The 26232-nt window shown below is 36.3% G+C and overlaps 1 protein-coding gene across 4 annotated transcripts in view; it reads left to right on the forward strand.

Moving 5' to 3' along the window:
* MEIS1 (Meis homeobox 1) overlaps window positions 1-26232 on the forward strand; it is a 184568-nt gene that overhangs the window by 35967 nt on the left and 122369 nt on the right. For 2 of the 4 annotated variants that reach the window (XM_081943584.1, XM_081943582.1), the window contains exon 7: window positions 7411-7525. In XM_081943584.1, coding sequence (XP_081799710.1) covers window positions 7411-7525 — 115 coding nt within the window. The remainder of the gene's footprint in view (window positions 1-7410; window positions 7526-26232) is intronic. The other 2 variants (XM_081943585.1, XM_081943583.1) reach the window with 1 other exon arrangement.

Consider the following 26232-nt stretch of genomic DNA (forward strand, 5'->3'; position numbering starts at 1 on the left):
GTGGGCAGATGATTCTGAGAAGGTATACAGGTAGTCCTCAACTTACAATCATTCATTTAGTAACCGTTTGAAGTTACAGTGGCACAGAAATCAGTGACTTATGACTGTTTTTCACACAATTGTTGCAGCATCCCCATAGTCACATGATCAAAATTTGGATGCTTGGCAATTGGTTCATACTTATGATGGTTGCAGTGTCCCAGGGTCATGTTATCAACTTTTGCGACTTTCTGACAAGCATAGTCAGAAGTTACTAACTTAAAACTGCAGTGATTCACTTAACAACTGTGGCAAGAAAGGTAAAAAAATGGGGCAAAACTCATAACAAATGCCTTCGCTTAGAAACAGAGATTTTGGGTTCACTTGTGGTCATAAATTGAGGACTACCTGTACCTGCCAAAGAGCAGAAACTGATGAATGATGAGTGAGGGATTCCCATGGGATATCTAAAATGGAAATTAGAGAAATTGCAACTATGGTAAACATCACCATGGTCATTTCATTGTAATTTTTCCCCAATTTTTACTGATGAGTGGTATATGAATCTTGCCACGTGACTAATCCATGCTGTCCAAACAAGCTGTCTAAATGTTGTCCTATTAAATTGTTGGTGGATTAAGTGTTATGGAACGATGGCAAATTAGTGGTCACGAGAGGCAAATATTACTTTACATAGACTCAGTGAGGTTAATAACAGTTTCTTTGTAACAGATGCATATGGGGAAATGATAACCATAAATTATTAGATAACCAAAGTCTGCATTATTTGAATTTAATTGAGTAAATTCAGTCCTCATTTACTATATGATCTCTGAACTCCACCCAGCTACTCTATTTCCTTCCTTTATTCTCATTTTCCAGATATTTGCTGCTATCTTTCATTGGTTCCTCTTTCCACAATGTCCAGACATCTGAACTACTTTTCACTATCTTCCTTGGGACCAAGATCCACTCATTTTTTATAACACCCGTTTACTTCTCAGCATCTATACTTTTTCTCAAATATTCTTTCTTTTAGTTTCTGTAAAATATTTTCATCCAGTCAGTTTACACATTCTCTTTTCAGAAAACATTCTGATTGTCACAATTTTGTAACTGAACTTTCTCTCTCGTATTGTATTTGAAGAATCGTTGAAAACTAGATGTCCAGCTAAAGGCTGGTACACAGTGACTGTTCTGTCTGAATAAGAAATATTGGATCTACTTGTGGTAATTATGTAGAATTACTGCATTACTGTCAATTTATTTATTTCATTGATGTACTGTGCAGTAGCCAAACCCCTTGAGTAATTTACAAAATAGAATTTATAATCTTAAATATAAGAATGTATCATGCTGTGATATCTTTGAAGACTGGTAGTGATAAACACTGGAGCTTCTTTGTGTGGAATTGTTAGTCAACAACCAAGTCCATATACATCTTTTAAAAAGACTGAGAATTTTGTTCCTTCAATAATTTACTGAAGTACTTTAGAAGAACCAGGGAAGGGAAGGGGGAAAAACCCCTCTTACATAGCTCTTTTGACTGTAAGCTGAGAGTCCAAATACAAGTTAGCAAGAAGTTGCCACTCAAAGTTTGTCATTAAAAATAACTTTACCTGTTGAACTGATATGCAATGAGTGTATAAATCTGTGTGGAGGGGGCAACAGTCTACTGCTTGTTGGCAGATATGCTTTTGAGGTGGATGCCATTTTGAGAGCTATCATTCAGTTTAGTTTGTTATTTGTATTCCATTCTGGTTTGTCAAGTGTTTTGGTATTGCTGAAAATACAATGGTTTGTTTTATGTAGAATTCTTCACAAGAAAAATTCATGACAATTTTTCTACATAGGTGCTCTTTGAATGACTGTAATTTTTGTGTCTACTGCATGAATGGCAACCATGATTCCTGCTAACTTAGGAAGCATATTGGTAACTTCTGCTACTCTTACTGCTTAAGTGCCAGAATTAAAGTTGAGAAGATTTGTGTTACTGGTATTAATCTATAATATGAGTTAGCTGTGTCTAATTTTCCTCTATTTGTCAAGAAATTGAGTCTATCCTTAAATTTTGATAAATCTGATTCAAGAACTGGATTCTCAGTAATGTTAGAGTTTGCTCCTCCTTTTGTACAAGTTGTATATTGTATAACTTGTAGGATATCCAAATTTTAATAAATAGTACAGTACCTTATTCTTATCTATAATACATCATATTCAATTCTTAAAGTAATACTTTTTAAAATACCCTTACGGCCTATTGTAAAAAGAGAAAAAATGTTAACCTGTATAAATATACCAATCTAAAACATTTACAGTGTTTTACATGTGACAGTGTAGAATAGTTGTTTTGGCTTTGAAACCATGGATGTTGTGAGTTCAAAGAATTATCTTATCACTATGAAGGTAGAACTATAGCTGAGGATCTCATATCCCACTTAGGAATTCTCTAATTGGAATCTTGACTGCCAATAAGTTGTATAGATAATCTAATCAAGCCAATTTTTAAACTTCTACACTATCTCCTCCTTGAATATTGAGATAACCTGTCCTATTTGCACATGTTAATAAGTATAAGCACTTTTAATGCTAGAAGGCTCCATCAGAGCTCATCATCAACATCATGATCATCAGTTTTTAAGCCAACAATAAAAATAAAGAAAAAGCTGTTTCAATACAAAGTTTAAATATTGACCAAACAGCAGCAAAATAGAGTTGACATTTAAGGGGCTGAAGTTGAAATGGCAGGAAGCAGCAGTTAGGGTTACATCTAAGTAGAACAGTTATATAAACATTGACCAAGTGACTTCCAATCTCAAGCTTGGGGAAAAGCCTAGAATTTAAACCTTATGTACGGCTCTGTTTCTGTGTTTTGCAGTAAGAAGCTCTTCCCTATACTTATGAATTCTATCTTGTTTGCAAAAAAGGAGCCTAGCTAGCAATGTCATATCTGTGAGTGTCTGCTGTAAGTTACTTCCTTAATATAGGCCTGGAGAATCAAGATTTGTTGCTGTGCCTGACATGGTTGCATGTTACAGCTTAGATAGCTGCCTGGATATCTTCTGCATAGACCTCAGTCCATTGTTGCAACTGAACTCATAGTTCATTGCTTAATTTAAGAACTAATAATTTGGTTGAGGGAATTAAATCAATTAAGACAAATCAATCAAGTATTCTGTGAATGGAACCTAAGATTATACGCAGTGTGTATTACATTGAATATCTGTGATGAAGTTCTGTACAACTTAAGTACATCATCTGTCTATACAGAGTTTCACCTGTACTACTTTTGATATAATAAGTGGTTTTAAGATTTGCTACTCTCATTTCTAATACTCAAAATAAAAAAAGACAAGATAGTGAGGTACCAACAGTTTAGGACAATCTGTTAGTTGTTTTGCAGATTAAGAAGTTTTTAAAATGTTCAAAGCCACTGGAGACTGATAGGTGAAATTATTTTACGACAGAGTTGTAAGCAGTAGGGTATATTGATGATATTGTATTGGGAACCATCCTAATAGTCAGATGTGCAGTATGAGAACATATCAAGCCATGATAAACAAAAATAGTGATGGGGTATTGTGGGATCTGGGACTGGAATGTGTTCTTTCAAAAGTCCTTATGGGCTTGAGGCTACCTGTCACAGTGCTGCTCTATATGACTGGTGTATGGTGATACTAACCTTTCCTAATGGAATTATAGCAAAGTAAGTTGTATTATTTCCCTAACTCCACCCCTCTCCCGAGCTGTTTAAAATAAATACAAGGCATGTCTGTATCTATCTTAGCACAAGGATGTGGTATTTATGTCTAGGAAGAAATATGGGCAAATATTGTACAAATTGGAGAACTGATCTCAGGGATTCTTTAGGTTAATCAGTGTTAATCAGACTGATGAGATAGCAATCTTTGTTCATTCTTTGTTTTCATTTGGAAGTTGGTGTATTAGAAACGCGGATGGATCCTATGAAAATATATTCTCAACATTATGCTGAATATAGAATATCAACCATAAATAGCTAAATGTCTGTGTTTTGACTTATTGGGAGGGGGGTAGTTTTGTTGGAGTGATTTATGAAACATATGTGCTTTTTCAAAATAAATAATATATTTCCACAAACCACAAGCTATTAAACTGAAACTTCCAGTATTTATTTTCAAATGTAATATAAATAAAACCTGGTTCTTCCATTCTGCACAAAGGTAGAATATAGTAAACACAGACTATATAGTTTCCCATAGGCTGGTAGAATACAACCTATGTGAAGGCATTTCTTGCTTATTTTCCTTTCCAAAGATATGCTAATGTAGGTTAACGACCAAGAAGGGAATCTTATAATATGATCTTTATTCAAAAGACATATATTTGCAATAATATTGCAAATAATGCAGTGATTTCTAATATTTTACTGCTGTTGCAGAGCCCCCAAAATGGATACTTCTGAGCTATGTTACTTTGGATGCATTCTTTATGGGCAGATCACTTTCACCCAACAGATTCATCTTTCTTAACTTTTAAGAGTTCCAACTATCCTCTGTTTAATAAGACTCAGAAATAATTTCTAGTTTTAGGTTAGTGATCAGTAGAAAAGCCCTGGTTTTTTTAAAAAAGAATTCTTTTGAAAACAACACCAATTTCAACATTGCTTTTAGAAGCATCTTCGTTTTCAACAGGTCTGAAAAAGAGGAAAGAACAACTCAGTCAGAGTGCAAATAGGCATAAATATTAAGCGATGCCTCTGAATACAGAAATGTAAACACAAGGGATGCACAAAATTTTGATAAACGGAGGTGGAATCCAACATTTCTTGCATGAGTGGCTGTATAATGTGGCCATGGCTGTGAGAAAACAAGAGCCCAGCCTCTCAGACCTAACACAATAGAAATGCAATGAGTCGGAATGCCTCACAGATCATAGCAGAATCAGAATTTCCAGCAAGGAAAATCTTTTCATGGTGAATTAAGTGGCGGAGGAAGAAAAATGGTGATTGAAAAAAAAGGTAGGCACAGATCAGAAACACAGGGCCCAGGGCTCACCGCTGAAGATTTAAGAACTTCAGCTAAAGCTGTGCAGAATAGAATGAGAAAAATTGAATTTACTAAACAATTAAGCATTGAATTAATCTACATCCGGCACAGTAGAGAAGTGGGGGAGTAAACCAAATGGCGCTGAATAAATCAGTGGAGCTCATTAAAAGATAGTGAATATTTCAGGTCTGTTGTCACATAAGGGAGGACAGGCTACCCACAGCATAGAGATAGCATTGGCACATCATTCTTTTATTTCTGAGCCATCCTTTTCCCTTGAATAGCGGTAGGCTCGTACTTCTAATCATATTAATGAACACTTCTGCTGAGGTTATGGTGGTGGTTCAATATTTTACCTTGTTATCTGTGGCTTTTCTATTAATTACAAGTCAGATCACTAGTCAACAATAGTAGTCAGGAGCAACATAAACAGCATGAGTGCACCCTGGAGATGTAACTCTGAGGATCTGATGCATCCTGGAGCTCCCATGGGTTCTTGCAACCTCCCACATGCTTTGCTAGCCTTTTCTTCAATTACAGTTAATGCAATAGTTTGCCATTTTCTCTTTCTAATTATATTTTCAAGTGGGATTTGTAGCACATAGAAAAACATCCTCCTTTTACATGTTGAGGCACCAGGGCTTTGTGCCTGGCATTGTCTGTCCCCTGGGTGCTGTACCATTCTTTCTGCAGAGCTCTGAATAAACAAGTCCCCTTTTTAAAGCTGCAGTTGTACAAACTGGAAATTTATGCATTAACTGTTTGCATTCTGAGCATGTGTCCCAGATTTCCTCTCACAGCATTCTTATGCTGCTGTGTGCTGCAAACAATTTTGTTTGTCAGAGGGGGGATTTCTTTTTCAGAATTTGCACATCAGAGTTTCAGTTACCAGATCAATGAACAAATTTGGCTTTCACAGTTTGGGTGACAGAAGAATTAAAATACAATGTGGGGTTTTGTGAGGATGCAATTTATCTATAACGTATGTCTGTCTGTCTGTCTGTCTGTCTGTCTGTCCGTCCCTCCCTCCCTCCCTCCCTCCCTCCCTCTCTCTCTCTCTCTCTCTCTGTCTATGTACCAAGTTTTTTAAAAATGGAAAAGGGTATTTTAATTTGTTAGAAAGACATTTTATAGTGCCTTTGACATATAAACCTGTACTTTATTAACTGAATTACAAGTTTGTGAACATTTTTCTTAAAGATGCTTGCTTTGGGGACAAATTAGACATGATGGGAGGCATTCACTTTTGGCTTTGCATTCATTCACATACATACATACATACATACATAAATACATACATACATATATGCATAGATGTTATGTTTATGTTAATAAGATACGTAAGGGAATTTAGATGGAGCTCTATTCAATTTCTTCATTACCCTTCCCTCCAAACACTTTTCCTCTTTGTTAATCTACATTCACTATCAGACTAGTCATTGACAAACCTCAAATAGCAAAGAATGCAAGATGGTGGTTTCACCCTTATCTGAGTTCTTCCATTTTACAAAAGCAGATTTTTATTATTGATTTGGTGCATGGAAATCAGAAAAGGGAACTGCCTTGTCACATGTGGTTCTACCATTTAAATTCTATTTGACTTAATGGTCTAAAGTTTATGTTACAATTATTTTAACATAATTAATGTCATTAAAATAGTTCTCGTTGTGATAGAAATATAGTGGTTGACTTGTTTCTTTATTTTCCCCATCCACTACTTATCTGTGGACAATATCACAATATTGCTCACTTACAAATGTAGATGTCCAGTGAGTCACTAGTATTTTAACAACTTAGTACTAAAAGCTAATGAAAATAAATTCTGAAGATAAAGGAAGATGGTAGGATTGATTATTTTCCTTAAGAATTTATTTCAGGGAATTTTTTTCTATCTGAATGTCATTTTCAATGTGCTCAATGATAAGAACCAACATCTGTTTTCTGTTCAATACTACAAAAATGTTCTATTTAGAGCTGAATATATACACTCCATATGAAAGCATTGTTGCTCTAATTTACTTTTTATTCTAAAGCTTGACCACATTACTCATAACTATGCAGCAGACATATTAAGTATGTTAAACCTGATTCTTAATTATAATTTTTACATTTTCCTTTTGTTTGCTGTATGAGAATGCATTATACAGACTGTTATTTAATTTCTCCTTTCCCAACAATCAATTTCACTTTAAAATAGGCAATAATGTACAAAGTATTGTATCAATACTGTACAAAGTACAGTATGATATTTTTAGACTGTACTTTAACATATGTTAATATGTTTTTAATTTTTATTTTGGTCATCTTCAGAAACTTATATAAGTTGTATATTGGGTCCCCCCCCCCCCCCCCCGTTGTGGAGGATATCACTTGTTCTTTAATAATTTGTTTGATTTCCGTCCAGCAGCCTTCTTGGAATAGAGACCATGATGACACAGCATCAACACGGTCAGGAGGAACGCCAGGGCCCTCCAGTGGGGGCCACACATCACACAGTGGGGACAACAGCAGTGAACAAGGTAGGAAGTTTATTCTGAATCTTGCTGTTTTGGGGGTTCCAGCCCCCTAGCACAGGAGTCTTCAAACTTGTCAGCTTTAAGACTTGTGGACTTCAAGTCCCAGAATTCCCCAGGCAGCAAAGCTGGCTGGGGACTTCTGGGACTTGAAGTCCACAAATCTTAAAGCTGACAAGTTTGAAGACCCCTGCCCTAACACAATACTTTCACTGTTTTAGAAATAGTTTTTGTAATGAAATTTAAATATGATATGGAAACATGTAATAAGCTTTGCTTGAATTCATAAGGGTGATAGTCCTTGATAGTCTGTTCAACCTGATCTTCACCACCAGGATTGTTTTGAAATAGGGTTTTTAGTTGGGCAAACCTTTTTAAGGGAGGGGGCCACCAGTCTTGCTCTATCTCTGTTAAGGTTATAAAGATGAAATCTGTAACTCTGAGTATATTTTGATTGGTAATGCAAGAATCCCTGTATCTGGTTCCTGGATATCTCTAGAACACAGGATTTCTTTTCAATTATATGGATAGTAAATTACAAGAGGTCCATCATACAAGATGCAGATAACGTGCAAGTATATTACATTCCCAGCATAGTTTTCTTTTAAATTATAAAACATAGTCTACCACTATGATATAATAATTCAGACTTGCAAAATGGAATCTTCTTTCCCTTTTCTATTTAGGCTCACCTTTCTACACCTACCCTTTGCTTTCTCCTATGTCTCTCCACCTCAACCAATGTTAAATGTTGATTAGGGAGGAAAAATATCAAACAGTATTTTGTCTATGGTTGTTCCATGGAGATCCCAGTTCAGACTGGAAAGGAGTCCACCATTTTTGTTTCTTTTTGCTGATAGTCGCGAAGTCGTGTCCGACCCATCGCGACTGCATGGACAACATTCCTCCAGGCCTTCCTGTCCTCTACCATCCCCTGGAGTCCATTTTTGTTACTATTTCTTAGTAATTGATAGAAAGAATTAAATAGAGAGAAAAGAAGGAGAGTGGAATATTAGAATTTTTTAATCAAAATGTTTAGTGCATGGAGAAATTTTAAAATTGGACGGTATATATAGCAGTTCTTGGCCCTTCCCATGTTCTGTCTATTTTATGAGAATGCCAATTACTTTGTTTCAGAGCCAAACTAATAGGTCATTTAAGGAGAAAGAGATGGATCTTTGTTATAAGTACTTGATGTTGTATATGCCATGCATAATTGGTTATTAAAACAAAAACAAAAACCACTGCTCAAACCAAAAAGTACCGGTACATTTTTACTTATGCAAACTCCAACTGTAATTGATTTCATCATAATTATATGCAAACTGAGTTTTAAAAGAACTTTCTTCTGTTACTGAGGAAGTTTCTAAATCTACAATGCTCATACATTTTAAAATATGGTTTTATGTTCTTGTTTCATTCAAATGTTGTTGGACAGCCAGTGATTTAACTGTTTTAAAAATTGGAAAGATTTGCTACAATAGCAATGTTTTATGTTCAATAAAAATAGTTTTTATACTGAGATAGTATTCTATTTTTTTTGTACAAATGCAAGGCTACATCTTTTTAGGCCATATATCTTTATATGGAATTTTAAGTATTTATGTTTAATTTTTTTTAAAAAAAGGTTGCTGACTTAATCACAAGTGAAGCCTAGTAAAAACTGGGCCCCAGAATGGGCAAATTGTTGAAGAGTTGAAGCAGAAACGGGTAACCCCCTGACCTCTGACTTTACTGGAAAATGATATGCAACATAAATTTAAGGGGCCTTTTTTTCTTTTAAGTATGTCTTCATATATGTGTGCTGCAAAATTGGCACATTTTCCAAATTTATCCCAATTGTAACATTAAATTTCTTGTTGAATAATTTATCTTTATGAAGTGAACTCTTCTTTAAGAGTCACAAAGTCTCCATGCTCACTTTTGCTGCTAAAAATACCTAAATGATTTAATGTGTGAATAATACTGCTATTATAGTGAGGCCTTTCAAAGTATCAATACAAAAGAAAAATTCACGTGTAACTCTTTCTGCACATTTGCACACTTGTATGACACCCACTTGCTTGAATTGGTTTTATGCAGATGCCCTAATGCAGTGCCAGCAACTTTTTGATTATTGTTTTAGTTTTTCGTATTAGTGTTTCACATCCTACTATCATATTCAACTGAATAGGCTTGCCGTTAATGGTTGAAGTTTCTTGATCAAGAAGATAAATATGGATCATTGGAGTACCCATAAAAAGAACCGCTAGAACTAAAATGAATTGATTTTCTTTTTAAAAATCATTTTAAAATACTGATTGCATTTGTACAAATAAATTCATTTCATTTGAAAAACTTCCTTCCTTGAGTAACTTTCCCGACTGCAGCCTCATTCCATTTGCCGCTAGTAGCAGTCAATATAATAGGTGTATATGCTCCAATGTCTTTCATGAGGAAAAGAGGAAGACAGCTTTTGTTCCTGTTAAGGCAATGGATGCTTTGGATTTTTATATTCATCCATCCATCCATTCAACCCACCCACTCACTCACTCAAAATGCTTTCCCCTGCACCTTTATTATATTTCCATTCATATCCTCCTATTTGGCTTGGAGTGCAAGGAGAAATGTAGAAAACTACATACCCCTGTAGCAACAATTTCTTATATAGGCTGGGATGAGAGAAGATAATTGACAAAAGATTTTGCTGTACTCAGAATGAAGTGTGGTGATACTTCTAATTAGATTGTACATTAGATAATACTGTGCACGCTCATTTCTTTATTTTACTGACTATCAATAAGGTAGTCAGTGATGAGGTGCGTGCTGCAAAAAGCAAGGTGTAATGAGCTACAGAATCAGAGTCAGAATCTCTGCAGAATCCTTGTTAAAGAAGTCTAGCTTTGCAAAGCAAGTCTGAATATTACCTAGTATTTTTTTAAAGAATATTATTTAAAAAAACACTCTCACAGTTGGGCAAACAATTATGGTGATGGACACTATGGTAGAATACTGTGTAGGAAGCAAACTTTATGGAAGGGGACGTTGCTGCAAAAGATCTTACAGTGATTGGGGAGGAATCTGGATTATTCATTCTGGGGGTTTTTTGTACTGTATGGTGGAGCAGAGATTCATTATTTGCCTAGTCACTATGGAGAAAGAAATATTTTCCTTTATGCATAAATTACACTGGTTGGTTTTAGAGAAAAAATGTTTGGCATTTTATAATCTTGACTTTTAATAAACTGGATGATGATGATGATGATGATGATGATGATGATGATGATGATGATGATGATGATGATGATGATGATGATGATGGAAGAGATAATATGCAATTTTAGAAATCTGGTTTGGATCCAGAAGGGGACTTTTTGGAAAAGAATGAGGTATGGCATGAAGAGGGAAGGAAAGGAGGAGATATATAGTTACATCTTTGGATTTAACTTTTCTCCTCAAAGGCCCTTTTACATTTTTATCCAACTGGTGTTTAAAAAAAAAAAACCAAAGGGAAGGAACTGGCCTTGGAAGAGATGAATCTCTTTAAATCTTCTCCTATCCTTTCAGATCTTTGGATGACTTTGTTTTATATTCAGGAATGAACTTCAGAAGCTCATAATTAAATGAACATAATCTGTGATGGCATCAGGGCTTAAATCCAGGGTAAATGCTCCACAAGGGTTTCAAAACCAAAACAGCCCAGAGACTCTTTTCCTCATATAATTCCTCAAAGCCAAAACACATGGACCAATAGCCAAAACTGTTGCGAGCCCTCTACTTAAGGTTGCAACTCTTTTACATGTTGAGCATTAGGAAATCTGTCTTCACTTGAGAAGTGTTGCTTTTGAGGCATAGTCACCCCAATTACTTTTTGGAGTTCAATCCAAAGAAACCTGACACAGTCAGGGGAATTCCTGATTCAGCTTATTTGCTGATTTAGGTCTGCCTTTATGTAGGGGAAAAATTAGAACGAATGAGTAAGAATACTGGTTTTTTTTTCCTTGCTTTGCTTCTTTCACGTACTTGAAAGTGTCCAAGGAGTTTTAGCTTGTTTGTTTTGCTTCTTGATTTCAAATACAATGGAGTAAAAGTTCTCAGTGCAAATTCAATGCCATGCCTTAAATGTATAGCTTAATAAATCCCTGTGTTTAACTGGATCAAATTCTTATTTGGGCATTGAAATTATTTCCTATTTTTTATATTCTATGTATTTATATAATGTTGTAAGACACTCAGTTGCTTCAGAATGAGATAGGCAGCAAATAAATTTAATTAATAAGTATTCCATAGCTTAGGCTTTCTTTGTCTAATGCCCCCCTCCCCCCCAAATTGGGCTGCTAGCATCCATGACTCAGACCTTGATATGCAAAATTGTTCTTTAAAGCAAAAAGAAATGAATGTTTCTTCTTAGAGAAAAAGTATCAGCACTGGCAGTGTTTTCTTGGCTTTTGTAGAAGAGTTCAGGCAACCTATTGGCAAAAGACAATTCCTTTTATTATTGAAGAGAATTTCAAGGCAGTTGTTTGGAGGTTACGAAGCTCGCAGACAGAGCTAGATGAACCAGGAAGGGAGGGGCACACATTATGTTCCAGATGACTGAGCAACGATTTATACATCAGCTCGCCTTTTTACATGAAGAAGAAAAGTAATAACAGCCCAGACCTAGGCATCTGAAGCAGTCAGATATCTGATGACTAATGGGATAGGTGGGAAAGAGCTCTCTGATTGGATGTCTTAATGAGCACATTTTGCACAGAGTTTGGGCGGCAGTTCCCCTTGACCTTTGCCCTTTATTGACCGAACTGACACTTCATTTTTCACATACTTCCAATTATGGCACAGCTTAAGTGTTCCCTTACTCTTTTATAGTCTGTTCCTATATGGACAACTTGAGAGTGGTTGAGATATTTTCATCTGAGCAATGCCATGGCAGTTCACTATTTAGTATGTAATCTAAAACTGCCATCATTCTGTAATTTTCCCTAAATAATTTTTTTTTCAGGTAACATTTTATAGTTAAGATTCAAATATATAGATAACACTTGCATTTAAACCCTTCCTTGTTGCTCTCCTGCTCTGTAAATTCAAGAGTTTGAATGATATGTTATTTGTTCCCACACATCTGTTTCTCAAGAGAGACTCCTGTAATGTGATGCCCTAAAATGCATTTTGACTTCCTACTCTTCAAAGAAAGCAAAACGTAATTGTGGCTACAGTTGTCAAGTCCTTAGAGTGCATCAAAACAACATTTATTTAATGTGTAAATGCAAATCAAAAGTATGGGTCTTTAGAATGATGGCTAAAAATAAGTTTTGTTCAGTGTGTTCATATGAATAATATAGGAAGGACTTCCTTAAGTAGAGCCTAGTTTGTTAAGGAATATCAACTTTAGCTAGGGACTATTGTAGGGAATATTCTATATAGTATAGAAGCCAAACCAAACAGTTTTGTATTGTAAGATAGAAAAAGTATGATTTCAATGAAAAAGTTAAAACTCATGGCTGCACTTTTCTGTTATCATTTCTTCAAATTTGAAAATATGTTTCCCACCAAGCTAATTAAAACAGGAGACCCTAAAACTAAAATATAAACAGTGATATATCAGTAAGCACTTGCACACATTGATCTCTAGAGTTAAAGGTTGGATATCTCTTTCATAAAACTATTGCTTAATAGTTGGAATATTTGGAAATATCAATAACCTGTATCCAGAGAACCTTTAGAAATAGTCATATTTATTTCAAAATGTATGATGTGTTACCTACTTTATTATGTAGCCCTCTGGCACTGTAATAGCATGCATATTTTTTTTTACTGTAGTATGGTAATAAAAAGATATGTAAAAGGCAGACAAAGGTGCTGTCTTTTCAATAAGGTGACCTCTGTTACCAAGTAACTGCTTTACTTATGAGCTTATAAAAACTACAAAAAAATGAGCTTTTCATACTTCATAGGCATTGATGTGAAAATGAGCTTTCCTGTGAGTGCTTTTCTTGATCATTTCTAGAACAATTGATTAGCCAAAGAGCTGCTGTCATTAGCTGACATTGACTGATAGCAATTTGTCACAAGCTCCGAAGGTCAGCCGGAGAGGGAGCTACAGCTTGTCTTTGACTGACCTTTCCTGATGCCATTATCATACTCCTGGCTTGACTAGATGTGACCCTCAATTGAAAAAGACAAGGCATCCATTAGGAAGGGGTGGTCGCTTTCTGATTATGAATATGTTCTAAGGGCAGTTGCTTCCAAATACCTTAGCTTGGGATTTCATTTCTAAATAGAGTTCTATCTTTAAAACATATCTTTGAGTATTGATAAAAATTCAGCCCAGCCTAAGTTGTCCAGAGATGCCCTTGTAAAGAACAAGGAGTTCTGATGTGTTAATTTCTTAGTTCTCCTGTTTATGAAATCCTCCAGAAGTATTGGAAGGGGGGTATTATTTTGGGAAGGAAACGATTTCATGAACTACCCATAATTTATTTTTGTACTTTAAGACACTTGGAAAAAAGAAGTTTGATTGGTAACCTAATATTTCTTCCCAACTTTCATTTACATAAAAATTAATTGCTTTTCAAAATTAAGTTGTAAAAGAGGGTTATTGTCTGTGAAAGAGCAATTAAAAATTGTATTTTTAACCCTATTAAAAACATTTATCACTGTTAATGTATAATTAATCAACTGCTACATTTCTTTGTGAATTTATACCCTAGATGCTTACATATTATGTATCTTATGCTGTATATTGTCTTGTCTATTTGTTTAGAATTAAACTAAATATTCAACATTAATTATTTTAGTGTGTGTTTCCCGTATCTTATTTGCCACAGGGATATCATTATTATTCACATTTAGACATAAAATGCTTTTCTCATACTTCAGAGTGGCTTATCTTAACCTTTTCAAATCTATAGTACTAAATGCTCACTAATTTTGTTCCTCTTTGTTCAATTATTTATTCATTTGTTTGATTTGCACACCACCATAACTGAACCGGAATCTCAATTGCTATGGATAGGATAGTCATAAACTAATTCGTCTCCAATAAAACTTCACCTTTCTATTATCTCACATGGCTTATCAGGATTGTTAAAGAACTTTCTTTTTCCAAGTCAGTTTTTACAAACTCTGTATGATCTAAAAAGAAACATTAAATACAGGCATGGTAGTCCTCATTTAGTGATTGCTTCATATACTACAGCAACTGTTCACGGTTATGATGGTGTTGAAAAGTAACTTTGCAAAGCAAATAAAACCTGCAGTAAGAACATAAGCATAGTTGCAGTTTCACTTTACTTAGTGACTGAATTGGCACTCCCAGTTGCTAAATGAGGATTACCCATAAATAAATGTGACTGCTGTGATAGGAAAGCCTTCAGTATAAGAAAAAAAGATCTGGATTAGATCAATCAGATGAATTACCTATAGAGAAGAACTGATAATCAAAAGCCATAGATTGTTGTGGGGAGAAAAATAGTAATTCTGGCTACACATATTTGTACTCTTCAGGCTCTCTCTGTAATTCATGCATGCACGCATATGCACACGCACGCACACACAGAGATACATTTAGGATATTCCTTAAGTGTAGCCTACTTTCTGAATTAGGAAGTTGAGTGAACATTTGACTTTACTGACCTTGGAGCTATTACAGATTTCTTAAGAGTCACCCACATAAAAGAGTACCTAGGAGGATAAAATGGGACAGAGCTGACTGAATACGTACCCTTGAGCTATTTGGAGGAATAGTGGGATGTAAATACAGCAAACAGTTTTTGCTGACATCCTGTCCCTCTTCTCCTTTCCCCTTCTTTTCCTTTCCTCTCAGGTATATAAGTATCTAAGGCAGATATGTTAAAAATGATCGTTAAATGCATTATGTCTTTTCTGATTTTTTCAGGTGACTGGTTACATTTTTAAAAAAAACCTGTATGCCAATATTGCTAACATCTCATGGGGATGACAATAAATTTCTAGAATTGAAAACAACGTAAACATTCCCTTCTCCCAACATTGTAAACAGCAGGAAAAAAAAACCTTTTCAATTATTTATGTATAAATCTCCCAGAACTTAGTAGGACATTCAAATAACTAATTGGAGTAAGTTGCAATAACCTTTGACTTATCTATGTAGCCACCATTGACTATGCTATTGTGATCAACATTTAGTTTTAAAAAGTGATGTATATTAATTGGAAACAATATTGATTCTTCAGATATTGACTGAATTGTCATTGACAAGTTCAGGTATTGAACTTTGACTCATACAAAAGGCCAACAAGCATGGCCTGTGCTCAAGGAACATGGAAATTATACCCCAGTAACATTGCTAAGTGAATGGAAGATTGGTTTTGGACTGGAAACATCAGTTTCTCATTTTTTTTAATGATTGCTGAAGTAATGGTAAAATTTGATCTTTGTTCTTTATTGGGGAGCAGAAGATGATTTTCCGCCCTCATGAGTTTTCTTATATTCTACTGTCTTTGTACTATATTTTTGTTTTTCCATCAATCTGTATTTGTAAAACTGTGTTTGAAGTTATGGCTCTTGGTTCTGCTGCTCAGTCCATGGACCTATGGTAATCAGAATTCAGAAAGTGCTCTAAATAAGATAGTAAGGTGTCTCATTTGATAGCCATTCTATTTATTTAATTCAGAGTATAATTCAGAATATAGAAACCTGCCCTCATTGCTAAATATTTATCAAATAAGCCAAACAGAATAAGCCTTGCTGAATCCATTCCAGCATCAATACTAACCACTCTGGATGCCCTCCCTGGTCATTTTGCGGTTGATTGAATTTTCAGTCCCATTACAGCCAGTGGAATCGGGATCTGTTCTTCTTCTTCCAGCAAAATCTAATAAAGAGATGTTGCTCTGAGTTTGTCTATGCAGACATCCTGGTAAAGACAAAATAACATATTTACTCTTTTATGGTTTGGTATGAGGAGATGTTACCATGAAGACTCTTGGGAACAATCAGCCATTTCATTTTATCTAGTGAACTTTCAGTAGGAAACCTCCTTCCACAAAGATTTTAGTCTTTCCCACAGAACACTCATGATGAATATTAATTGTTGGATTCTTGTCTCTGACACAGAGATCACAAAACCTTTGGCTTTCAAAGATAAAGGTATGAGTATTTCATGTTGATGCTACTCTTAATCCCCTTGAAACTGAGTATTTTTTCTTAGGAATCTCCTAACTTTAAGAGCTCATTACACAATTATCTTCTCCATTTCTCGTACAGAAAGCCTTGATATCTCAGTCCAGATTTTTTTTCCTCTTTCTTTTGCAAGTTGGCATAAAATGATCAGTTCCACATTCTTATATCCACTTGAAGCTATTTTGTTACCCAAATTGTGAAGTCCATTCCCCAAACACTGTTCTTTTGGAACTATCAAAGGATACTTGGAAAAAAGCCATCTCTATGCTCCTTATGTTTAAAGTGTATTGAGAATGTGTGTTGAGTTCAAGAGGAGGATTACAGAATTAAATGGCTTTTGGCATCTTAGAATAGGTTTTGCCCAAACAACAGCCAGCATCTGTACATAGACACTGTAAGAAACATGGAGCTAAATGTCGGCTACCTCCCTCCCTCTGCATTTTAAAGAATGAAGCGTATTTTGCTATTTATCAGCAAATCATTAAGGGGAAAAAACCTCCCTTGTTTACATACATGTGACAAGATTTTTTTTTAAAGATAACTTCATACACTTAAGAAAAAGAGTGCAAGACTGCATAGAAAAGCAGTGGTTGCCATAGGAAATACGCCTGATTATGATCAACAGACTTGCCCCAAGATAACTGTTGAGCACAAAGGCAGACAATACTTTAGAGTCTAAAAATGGAAGAATACTGAAGATAGAATCAGGATGGCGCTGTATTGACAGTCATTTCAACTGAATCAGCCTTTGTCCTAAGGCTTCCCTCACCCAGTAAGTCATTATTCGCCAAATTTAGATACAGTCTAGGTCTCTCTACATTACAGGAACCTCTTCTTTTCTGTAAAATAATGCCTCAATTAAAAGAAAATAATAATAATAATATAGGTGTTAGCTATTTGCTGGTGCCTTTTATTTACTTACTCCCTTGTCATTTTCCATTTTACTTTTTTGTATGGGAAGGATAACATCAAACTTGAGAGTGATCTCAATCTTTCTGATAGGATATGTGGCTGGATTTTACCTTTACTGTCTTCTGTCTTCCTTCTCTATTGTCTTATTTTGCTATACTCTGAAACAAGCTCAAAAAGATATAGTAGAACAAGTGTTTCTTTAGTCCACAATCAGAGGTTTTAGCCCAGTATTTCCTAGTACAGAAAAGGATGGCGTTATTCATTAATTCTGAATCTGAGGGATTACCTTGCCACTGTGTCAAGTGTTTTCAAAAACTATATACCTCCTTGGTGAGAGTTAAGAGAAACAAGTACTGGAAGCATGACTTCTTTATGACAATCCTTCACTTACAGTCAAGGGCTATGTCTTCTTCATTAACAGTGAGATGGGAATACATGTTGTTATCGTTGCAAGTTGATGAGATAAGATTATTTATTTTGAATTATTCACTATTTTCAAAAAGAGTTTGAAAAGTTCTTTTGGAATTACACAGCCTTGATGTCATTTGATAGTTCTATAGCAGCATTCAATATAATATTGGTGAAACTTAATTTCAAAGTCTCATACTGTGACTCTGGAATTGTTGCCCATGGCCCCTACTTCACTTGATAGTAACCTGACAGATTCCCTGCTGGTACCAAGGCTCATGAGTGTAGCTTCATGGTAGGCAAATCTTCCACCTATGGGTAATTCCAGCACTAGACATCTGTGTTCTTTTAAACCTGTCTTCTTGATGGTAGTCCTGTCTAGCTTATATTTCTTTGAATGACTTATCCTATGTCCTTGTCCTTCTCTATAAGTAGCTCAACGTGGCAAACGTACATAACATTCTGGCCCAAAGTCTCTTAGCTGGCTTCCATGCCTAAAATGGCACTAGAACTCATAGTCTCCTAGTTTCTAGTCTGCTGTCTCAACCAATAAACTGAACTGGCTCGTGCACAGAAGCAATGAAGAAGGAAGACCATTCTGCTTATTTGTAATTGATTCTTTCAGTTATAATCTGTGTATTCACACAAGCCATTCATTTTTCATTCTACAAAATCTGAATTTTTATACTAGATATCCATGTTTTCCTGTGCCTGCTACAGGAGAAAATCAGGATTATGCTGAGAAGATGCCTATGAGCGGCTTCTCTCCTAAAGCTTTCTACAACTCTGGAAAAAAATGTCCTTAGTTTTGTGAAGGTGCACTACCTACAATGCCACTTAAAGAACTAGTTACTGGTAAAATGTACATTTATCTCAGGGTTTAATTCATGTAGGAAATAATTTAGGGATGAGAAAAATAAACCATACATGCTTTCTTACAACCCCTTGGTCTAAAAGGAGAATGTAAATGTAATATCACTATAGCAGTGCATAATAAACAATATATCTAGTAATTTGGGTGGAAGAATAATACATAGCTGTAATACTCTGCTTCTTTACTGTAGTAAGAAAAAGTTTGATTTGCTTCTGAATATTCAATTGTTTTATGTCAAACTCAAGGATGATTTCACTACATAACTATATGTAGAAATTAATTAAAGATGTCAATTACAGTTTGGTATGCTGGTCAGGCAACTGAGAGCAGATTTTAGTTACTGCTTCCTCCTCTTGGGATCAGAGGAGTGAGAATGGTCTGATTCTTTTCTTTTAGATTTGAGAGAGAAGTTCTGCCATAAATTAATGTGCTCCAGTCATAGGGGTTGTAATAGAATTGTTTGATTGCTTGGCAGCACTTCTCTTTCTCTGTGATAACTTTTGGATCACCTGCTTTGCTGAGAGCATTTGACAATCTTCATGTTTATTGTCCAATGGAATGTTGGTAACAATTGCCGCTAAGATAAACAGAATGCAAGTACTTGTTGACCTTGGCTTTTTTTCCCACATAACATTGCAGCTGATGACTGGATTGCTGTTGTACTGATAAGGGTTATAAATGATAGTTTTAAGGGGAAACAAAATTATTCCCAGCAGAAAATACCACATTGCTGTGGGAAACAGCAGCTGGTTGGTGTCCTATAATTTACATAGTTCACCTTCATTTAGGCTGTGGGAAAAAAAGAGAAGAATTTCCTTTTTTATGACATTCATATCTTTTGCAAACATGGATTCCTGTCCCTCTTCGCAGACTTTCTGAGCAAATTATTTACCACCCAAAAATAAAATCAGGAAGAGGCCTGTCCTATTTTATGGTATTACATATATCGTAAATAAAACATTGCCCTGTCTTCCTCTTTTTTAAGTATGGCAGGTGCCCAGATAAATGTTTACTTTTATCCTGGGATTTATAAAGAAATACAATATGTTCAAAACTGAAGAGTCCGTAATAGGTGTACATGCATGTAATTAAGATATTGGAGTAATAAAACTAGTAATTGGACTGCACTTAAGGCTTGCCTAAGTGTACACATTGCTACCAAATCTAAGCAAGAGAGCATTAGAAGAATTTGTCATTTTTCAGTGGGAAACTAGGCCAGGGGCTAGTGAGATCTGCCCTTTTCTCATGAGATGATTGGCTAAGGTTAAGTTAGAGAAGGTAAAGAGTACACAGAGGCAGAGAATTCTGTGAATCCTAGAATACTATTGCATAAGAGTACCATTCAGATCCCATCCTTAATTTTTCCAGGGTAAACCTTGTGGAATCTTAACCTGGGAAGTTTTTCATTTAAAAAACCTAAATCACATTAAGGATAATATCTCACATCTTGATATAGAGGAATGTTACTAATAAAGGAGAATATTTGTAGCTCAAGGTTGAAATGGGGCAGGGGGTTCCTTGGTGCTCTCTGAGCTTGGTTGTTTTCTTGAGAACATTTCATTACCCAGGCTAAGTAACATTATCAGCACTGCTAATGTTTGGGTTTGGATTATGAAACATCTGCAAGAAAACAATAAAACTCAGGGACCACACGGACCCATCAGAGAAGTGCTATACCAAAATATATCTCTGTGAAGAAATGTCCAAGTAAAGTATATTTCTTTGTACATGTAAAGGCTAGAAGGTGCCAATTCTATGCTGAAATGTAATATAGAAAAAGTAATTACAAAATGTAAGGGGATGATTTCATAAATATATAACCATCAATATTCATTGTATGGGTATATTCCCTTGATCCTCCACCTTTTTTATTTAATAAAACCTGGCATATTTATAAAAATTGGGTTTTTGTCCTAAACCTTGCCCTATGTAGCTTTATTTAAGACTGGATTATATATTTTATCAGGATTTTATTTTATCAGTTCAGTTTCTAGAACAAACGTGTTAAACATGTGGCCCGCGGGCCGGATCTGACCCACCAGAGTTGTCCTGCAGAGCCATCCCAGTGATGGTGAGGAACTGGCCCATGCTGTCCCGGCCCTGGCCCATCCTGGCCACACCCACCCTGTCGGCCACGATGACTAGGCCATGCCCACCCCAGCCCTCCAGGGCAAAGAAAATCCTGATACTGCCCTCAATGGGATTGAGCGTGACATCCCTGTTCTAGAACTACAGGCATAATAGAGCCAGATTAGAGAGTAACATTAAAAAAATGATTCAAAAGTTATAGTTAAATTCCTGTTTTAAATTCCCATCATGAGTCATGCCCTCATGGGTTTATTTTCCCATAGCATTTTATCTACTTCTGGTTTAGCATAAATCAGGTGTTCTAACAATTTAATTTAGAGATAGATGAACACTTTTATTCTTGCTTTTGTGAAAGCATTGGAAACTGGCAAGAATTCCTTTTTTTTTAAATGTATCTTTAGAATTTAGAATAACAGAGTTGGAAGGGACCTTAGAGGTTTTCTAGTCCAACCCCCTGCTTAGGCAGGAAATCCCACACCACTTCAGACAAATTAGATAACTAATATCTTCTTAAAAACTTTCAGTGTTGGAGCATTTACAACTCCTGGAAGCAAGTTGTTCCACTGATTAATTGTTCTAACTGTCATGAAATTTCTCGTTAGTTCTAAGTTGCTTCTCTCCTTGATTAGTTTCCACCCATTACTTCTTGTTCTACCCTCAGGTGCTTTGGAGAATAGCTTGACTCCCTCTTCTTTGAGGCAACCCCTGAGATATTGGAACACAGCTATCATGTCTCCCCTAGTCCTTCTTTTCATTAAACTACACATATCCAGTTCCAGCAACCATTCTTTATATGTTTTCTCCTCGAGTCCCTTAATCGTCTTTGTTGCTCTTCTCTGCACTCTTTCTAGAGACTCAACCAGGGGTGTGTTTGAGCAGGCACTACTGCTGGTTCGCTTGTGTGTGCACATTTGATGTGCACTGCACATGCATGTGCTTGATGCATGCTGTGCACACATGCTCAGTGCAATTAAAATTGTTCTGCACATGTGCAGAACTGAAAAACAAGATGGTGACGCCTATGGTGCCATCTGGAAAACCAGTTCGGGGGCATGGCAGACCTGGGTCACTGCCGGTTCCAATGACCCAGGCCGCCAAATCACTACAGGTTCAGCCGAACCAGTCCAAACTGGCAGGAACCCACCACTGATCTCAACATCTTTTTTACATCGTGGCGACCAAAATGGCAATATTCCAAGTGTGGCCTTACCAAGGCATTATAAAGTGGTATTAACACTTCATGTGATCTTAATTCTATCCCTCTGTTTATGCAGCCTAGAACTGTGTCTCATCTAGTTTACAGGTAGATCCCAATCTATCAATCTTCTGCCCATTTTGATTTTAGCATGCTTTCGGCATGTATGTTGTTCTGAAAACAGAAAATAGGGATAATCCAAACCTGTACTTCATGTAACAATCTTTTTTATGCTTGAACTGTATTTTGTTAAAAACGACTGTCCAAGGCCTATAAAGAGGTTAAGTGTAGAGCTGACCTTGGCTGATCCTTAAAAATTAAGCAGGTCAAACGTGCTTAGCACTTGGATGAAAAACCACCAGAGAATCCCAGGGCTATAGTGTAGATTGGGAAATTGGAGGAAAAAAAATCTCAGAAAGAAAGGTGATGACAAACTATTTTCGTATTGCTGCCAAGAAAACTACATGGATGTCTCTATGTAATCATTAGTACTTGTGTTGTCCTCAAGGGAGTTTACCTCTTTACTGCAACCCTACAATAACTTCTATTTTACTTTTCTATAGCAATTGGGCATAAAATGAGACATGGGCTTTTTGTTGACTGATGGTCAACTGCCAAGTTTGATCCCTTTTTCATGGAATCTGTGAGATTAAGATGATGTTAGCCATCACTTTTGGTACAGGGCATTGATTAAGGTCCTAATGTCCTGGGAAGGCATTTATCATTTTGGGCGCCTGTATTGTCCTTTATCTTCATCCGATGTTTTTGTGTACAGTTATTTCTTGTAGCATTTCTATTTGGTTTATATTTACATTTGTAGCATCAGAGATTATATGTTTCTTCCGATTTTATCACACATTTATTTGCTTAGTCTTACTTGTGCCCTTAATTTCACTGTTATGTTAACCCTTCCTTTCCAAATACTACATCTCTCTCACAAAATTACTCCCATTAAGATGTAGTCTGACTTTAAAATAAAGTCTATTATCATCAGTTGTATTGAAGCCAAATTGTAGGTGTATGTGTTGAATGACACAAAATATCAGTTTTTCTGTGTGTCTGCATATGGGAAAATTACTGGGAGACACTTTTTTTTCTAGAGGGTCGTATGGATAATTTCAACAGCACTAGATTATTTTTTCCAATCTTCCTTCATTATACTGTTTCTAACATTGTGCGTTGTAGGGACGTGGTGGCTCAATGGCTAAGACGCTGAGCTTGTAAATCAGAAACGTCGGCAGTTCAGCGGTTCGAATCCCTAGCCCCGCATAACGGAGTGAGCGCCCGTTACTTGTCCCAGCTTCTGCCAACCTAGCAGTTCAAAAGCCTGTAAAAATGCAAGTAGAAAAATAGAAACCACCTTTGGTGGGAAGGTAATAGCGTTCCGTGCGCCTTCAGTCTCTAGTCATGTGGGCCACATGACCACAGAGAGGTCTTCAGACAGCGCTAGCTCTTCGGCTTTGAAATGGAGATTAGCACCACCCCCTAGAGTCAGGAGCGACTAGCACATATGTGCGAGGGGAACCTTTACGTTTAATATTGTGTGTTATGTTGTGTTTTTATTTATTTTATTTATTATTATTACTATTTTTTCCTTATTTGGGAGTCTTTGTATTCATTATTAAATGCTGTATTCCCATTGTGGTATATCTTCACCCACTCTGGTATATATGTATATGTAGATATGTATATGTAGATATATTCTGTGTATATGAGTATATGTATAATGCATGTCTGTGTATGTGTATTCATTCATTCATTCATTCATATAGATAGATTCATTCATTTATAGATAGATAAATAGATAGATGGATGGATAGATAGATATTCATTCAATTGTTTACAGATATAAAAGTATTCCTGAAGAAATTATTTCTAGCATTATAGTTTTTGTTAATACAAAAGCTAATAAAAATACAAAGTATTAGAGGCTGTGGTTAGTTGATAGTTGTTCAGATCAGATTCAGAGAAAGTAAGAAAAAACGATTGTCACTCATGTATAACTTCCTACGCCAGTGTTGGCGAACCTTTTCAACACCGAAATAGGAGCGTGCGTGCGTGGGGAGCACCAGAAACCGGAAGAGCAGCTCCCTGTCATGCATCTGCATGCCGGAAAGCTGGTCTTCCGGTTTCCGGCATGTGCATGCACATCAGTCACCTGGTCTTCCGGTTTCTGGTGTGCATGTGCACGCGGAGACCAGCTGGCCGGCATGTGTGTGCCAGAAACTGGAAGCTCAGCTTTGCAGCGCATGAATGCGTGCCAGGGAGCTGCTCTTCTGGTTTCCGGTGCTCCTGTGTGCGCGAAGACCAGCTGACCAGCTCAGCTTCCCAGCGGGCGCATGCATGCAAGGGAGCTGCTCTTCTAGTTTTTGGTGCTCCCGTTTGCACAAAGACCAGCTGGACGGCATGCATGCACTCCAGGGAGCTGCTCTTCCAGTTCCGGCACTCCCACATGTGCAGACCAGTTGGATGGCATGCATGTGTGTGCTGGAAACTGGAAGAGCGACGGGTGACAGCTGGTGTGCCCAGAGAGACGGCTCTGTGTGCCACTTCTGGCCGCCTGCCATACATTTACCATCACGGTCTTAGGCCATATGGTCAAACTGAAAGTGGCTTGGATGGTGTTGCATTCCTTACACTCCATTTTATTAGGTCATGGTTTATGCATATTTTAAAAGTGGCTGAATCTTATTTATGTGTTTATTTCATCCTGCAATTTTTTTTTTAAAAAAAAAAACCCTAAGTTAATATTAACTTTTTGAACTGAATTGGACCTAATTGTTAGGGGTTTTGTGGCGTATTATGAGGTTTCCTCTACTTGGCAAGGCAAAATGCAAAAAGTCTTCAAGGAGAGAAAAAAAAAAAGTGCCGCTAAGCAGGTTTGTGGTAGAAAAGTGAAGATGCCATTATGAAACAATTCCAGTTATTCCTGTTTCAGATACAGACTCTATTTATAGAAGAATCAAGATTCAATTTTTTTATATATGTCCCTCCATTTCAAGCAGAGCAGTAGGATAGTTATGCTACACTTTTGAATGGGAGGCAGTTTCTCTCACACACACATTCTCTCTCTTCCTCCTTCTCTCCCTCCTCTCTTTCCCTCTCCCTCTCCCCCCTCTCCCTCTCCCTCCCTCCCTCTCTCTCTCTCTCTCTCTCTCTCTCTCTGGCCCATCTCCCCTCCCCCCCTTTCTCACACACACATACCTAGGATAGGGTTTTGTGTGCGTGTGGATGGGGCTACACTATCCAGAAATTATCCTAAGCTGTGACTGGTCTGGCAATGTAAAAGCAATTAAGAAATTAAACCTTGTTCATATTTTTTCTAGAACAGAGGAAGAAAGGAAGTGCAGTGTTACATATTTAGATTTCCACCTTACATATTAAAAAGTGATTTCTGCAGGAAAGTTTTTGCTGCACATGGAGGATCCCTTCTTAAACTTTCTAAATTGCAAGGACGACCTCCATAAATTGAAACAGTTTCCACTTCAAGAGAGCTTTTATCTTCTCCCGCCTTTTAGCTCTGTCCTATTTTTATTACTATGTTTTGTTTATAGTAGTTCTTTCTATGTGTTGTTCTTTGATTTTTGTGCTTGGTCTTTGGTACTTTATTGATCACTGAATTTAGTTGATTTGTTTTAAATTGTGTTCTTAATTGTGTGATTTTATTTATGTTGAGCATTAGTTATAGGATGACTTAACAAATCATATAATTTTTTAAATCTTTATGGAACAAAACAAGTATTCATCAGATACTTTTTGTTTTTATTTTGCTCCTTTGCATGAATGACATTTAAGGAAGACTGTAGTAGGGTTTGAGGTGACTTTTAAGATAAAAGTAATATAAAGGCTTAGTTTAATGGTGTGAGAGTAAAGAGTAGAGGAATTTTGGGTAAACTGTATCTAACAGAGTTAGCTTTCCCCCTTAAGAATTTAATTTTGTCTGCATCTTGGTAGGTAGGAGTTCTTAGTTCATCTTTTATGGACTTGGAAGCTAAAAAGAGTGGTGGAAGAGTACTTATATGGGATATTACCCAGGAAATAAAAGGATTGTAGTCCAGATTGAAAAGTCAAAGAAAATGTAAAAAAGCAGTGGCA

This window comes from Natrix helvetica (assembly GCF_964273705.1).
Source record: "Natrix helvetica genome assembly, chromosome: 2".
Classification (NCBI taxonomy): Eukaryota; Metazoa; Chordata; class Lepidosauria; order Squamata; family Natricidae; genus Natrix; species Natrix helvetica.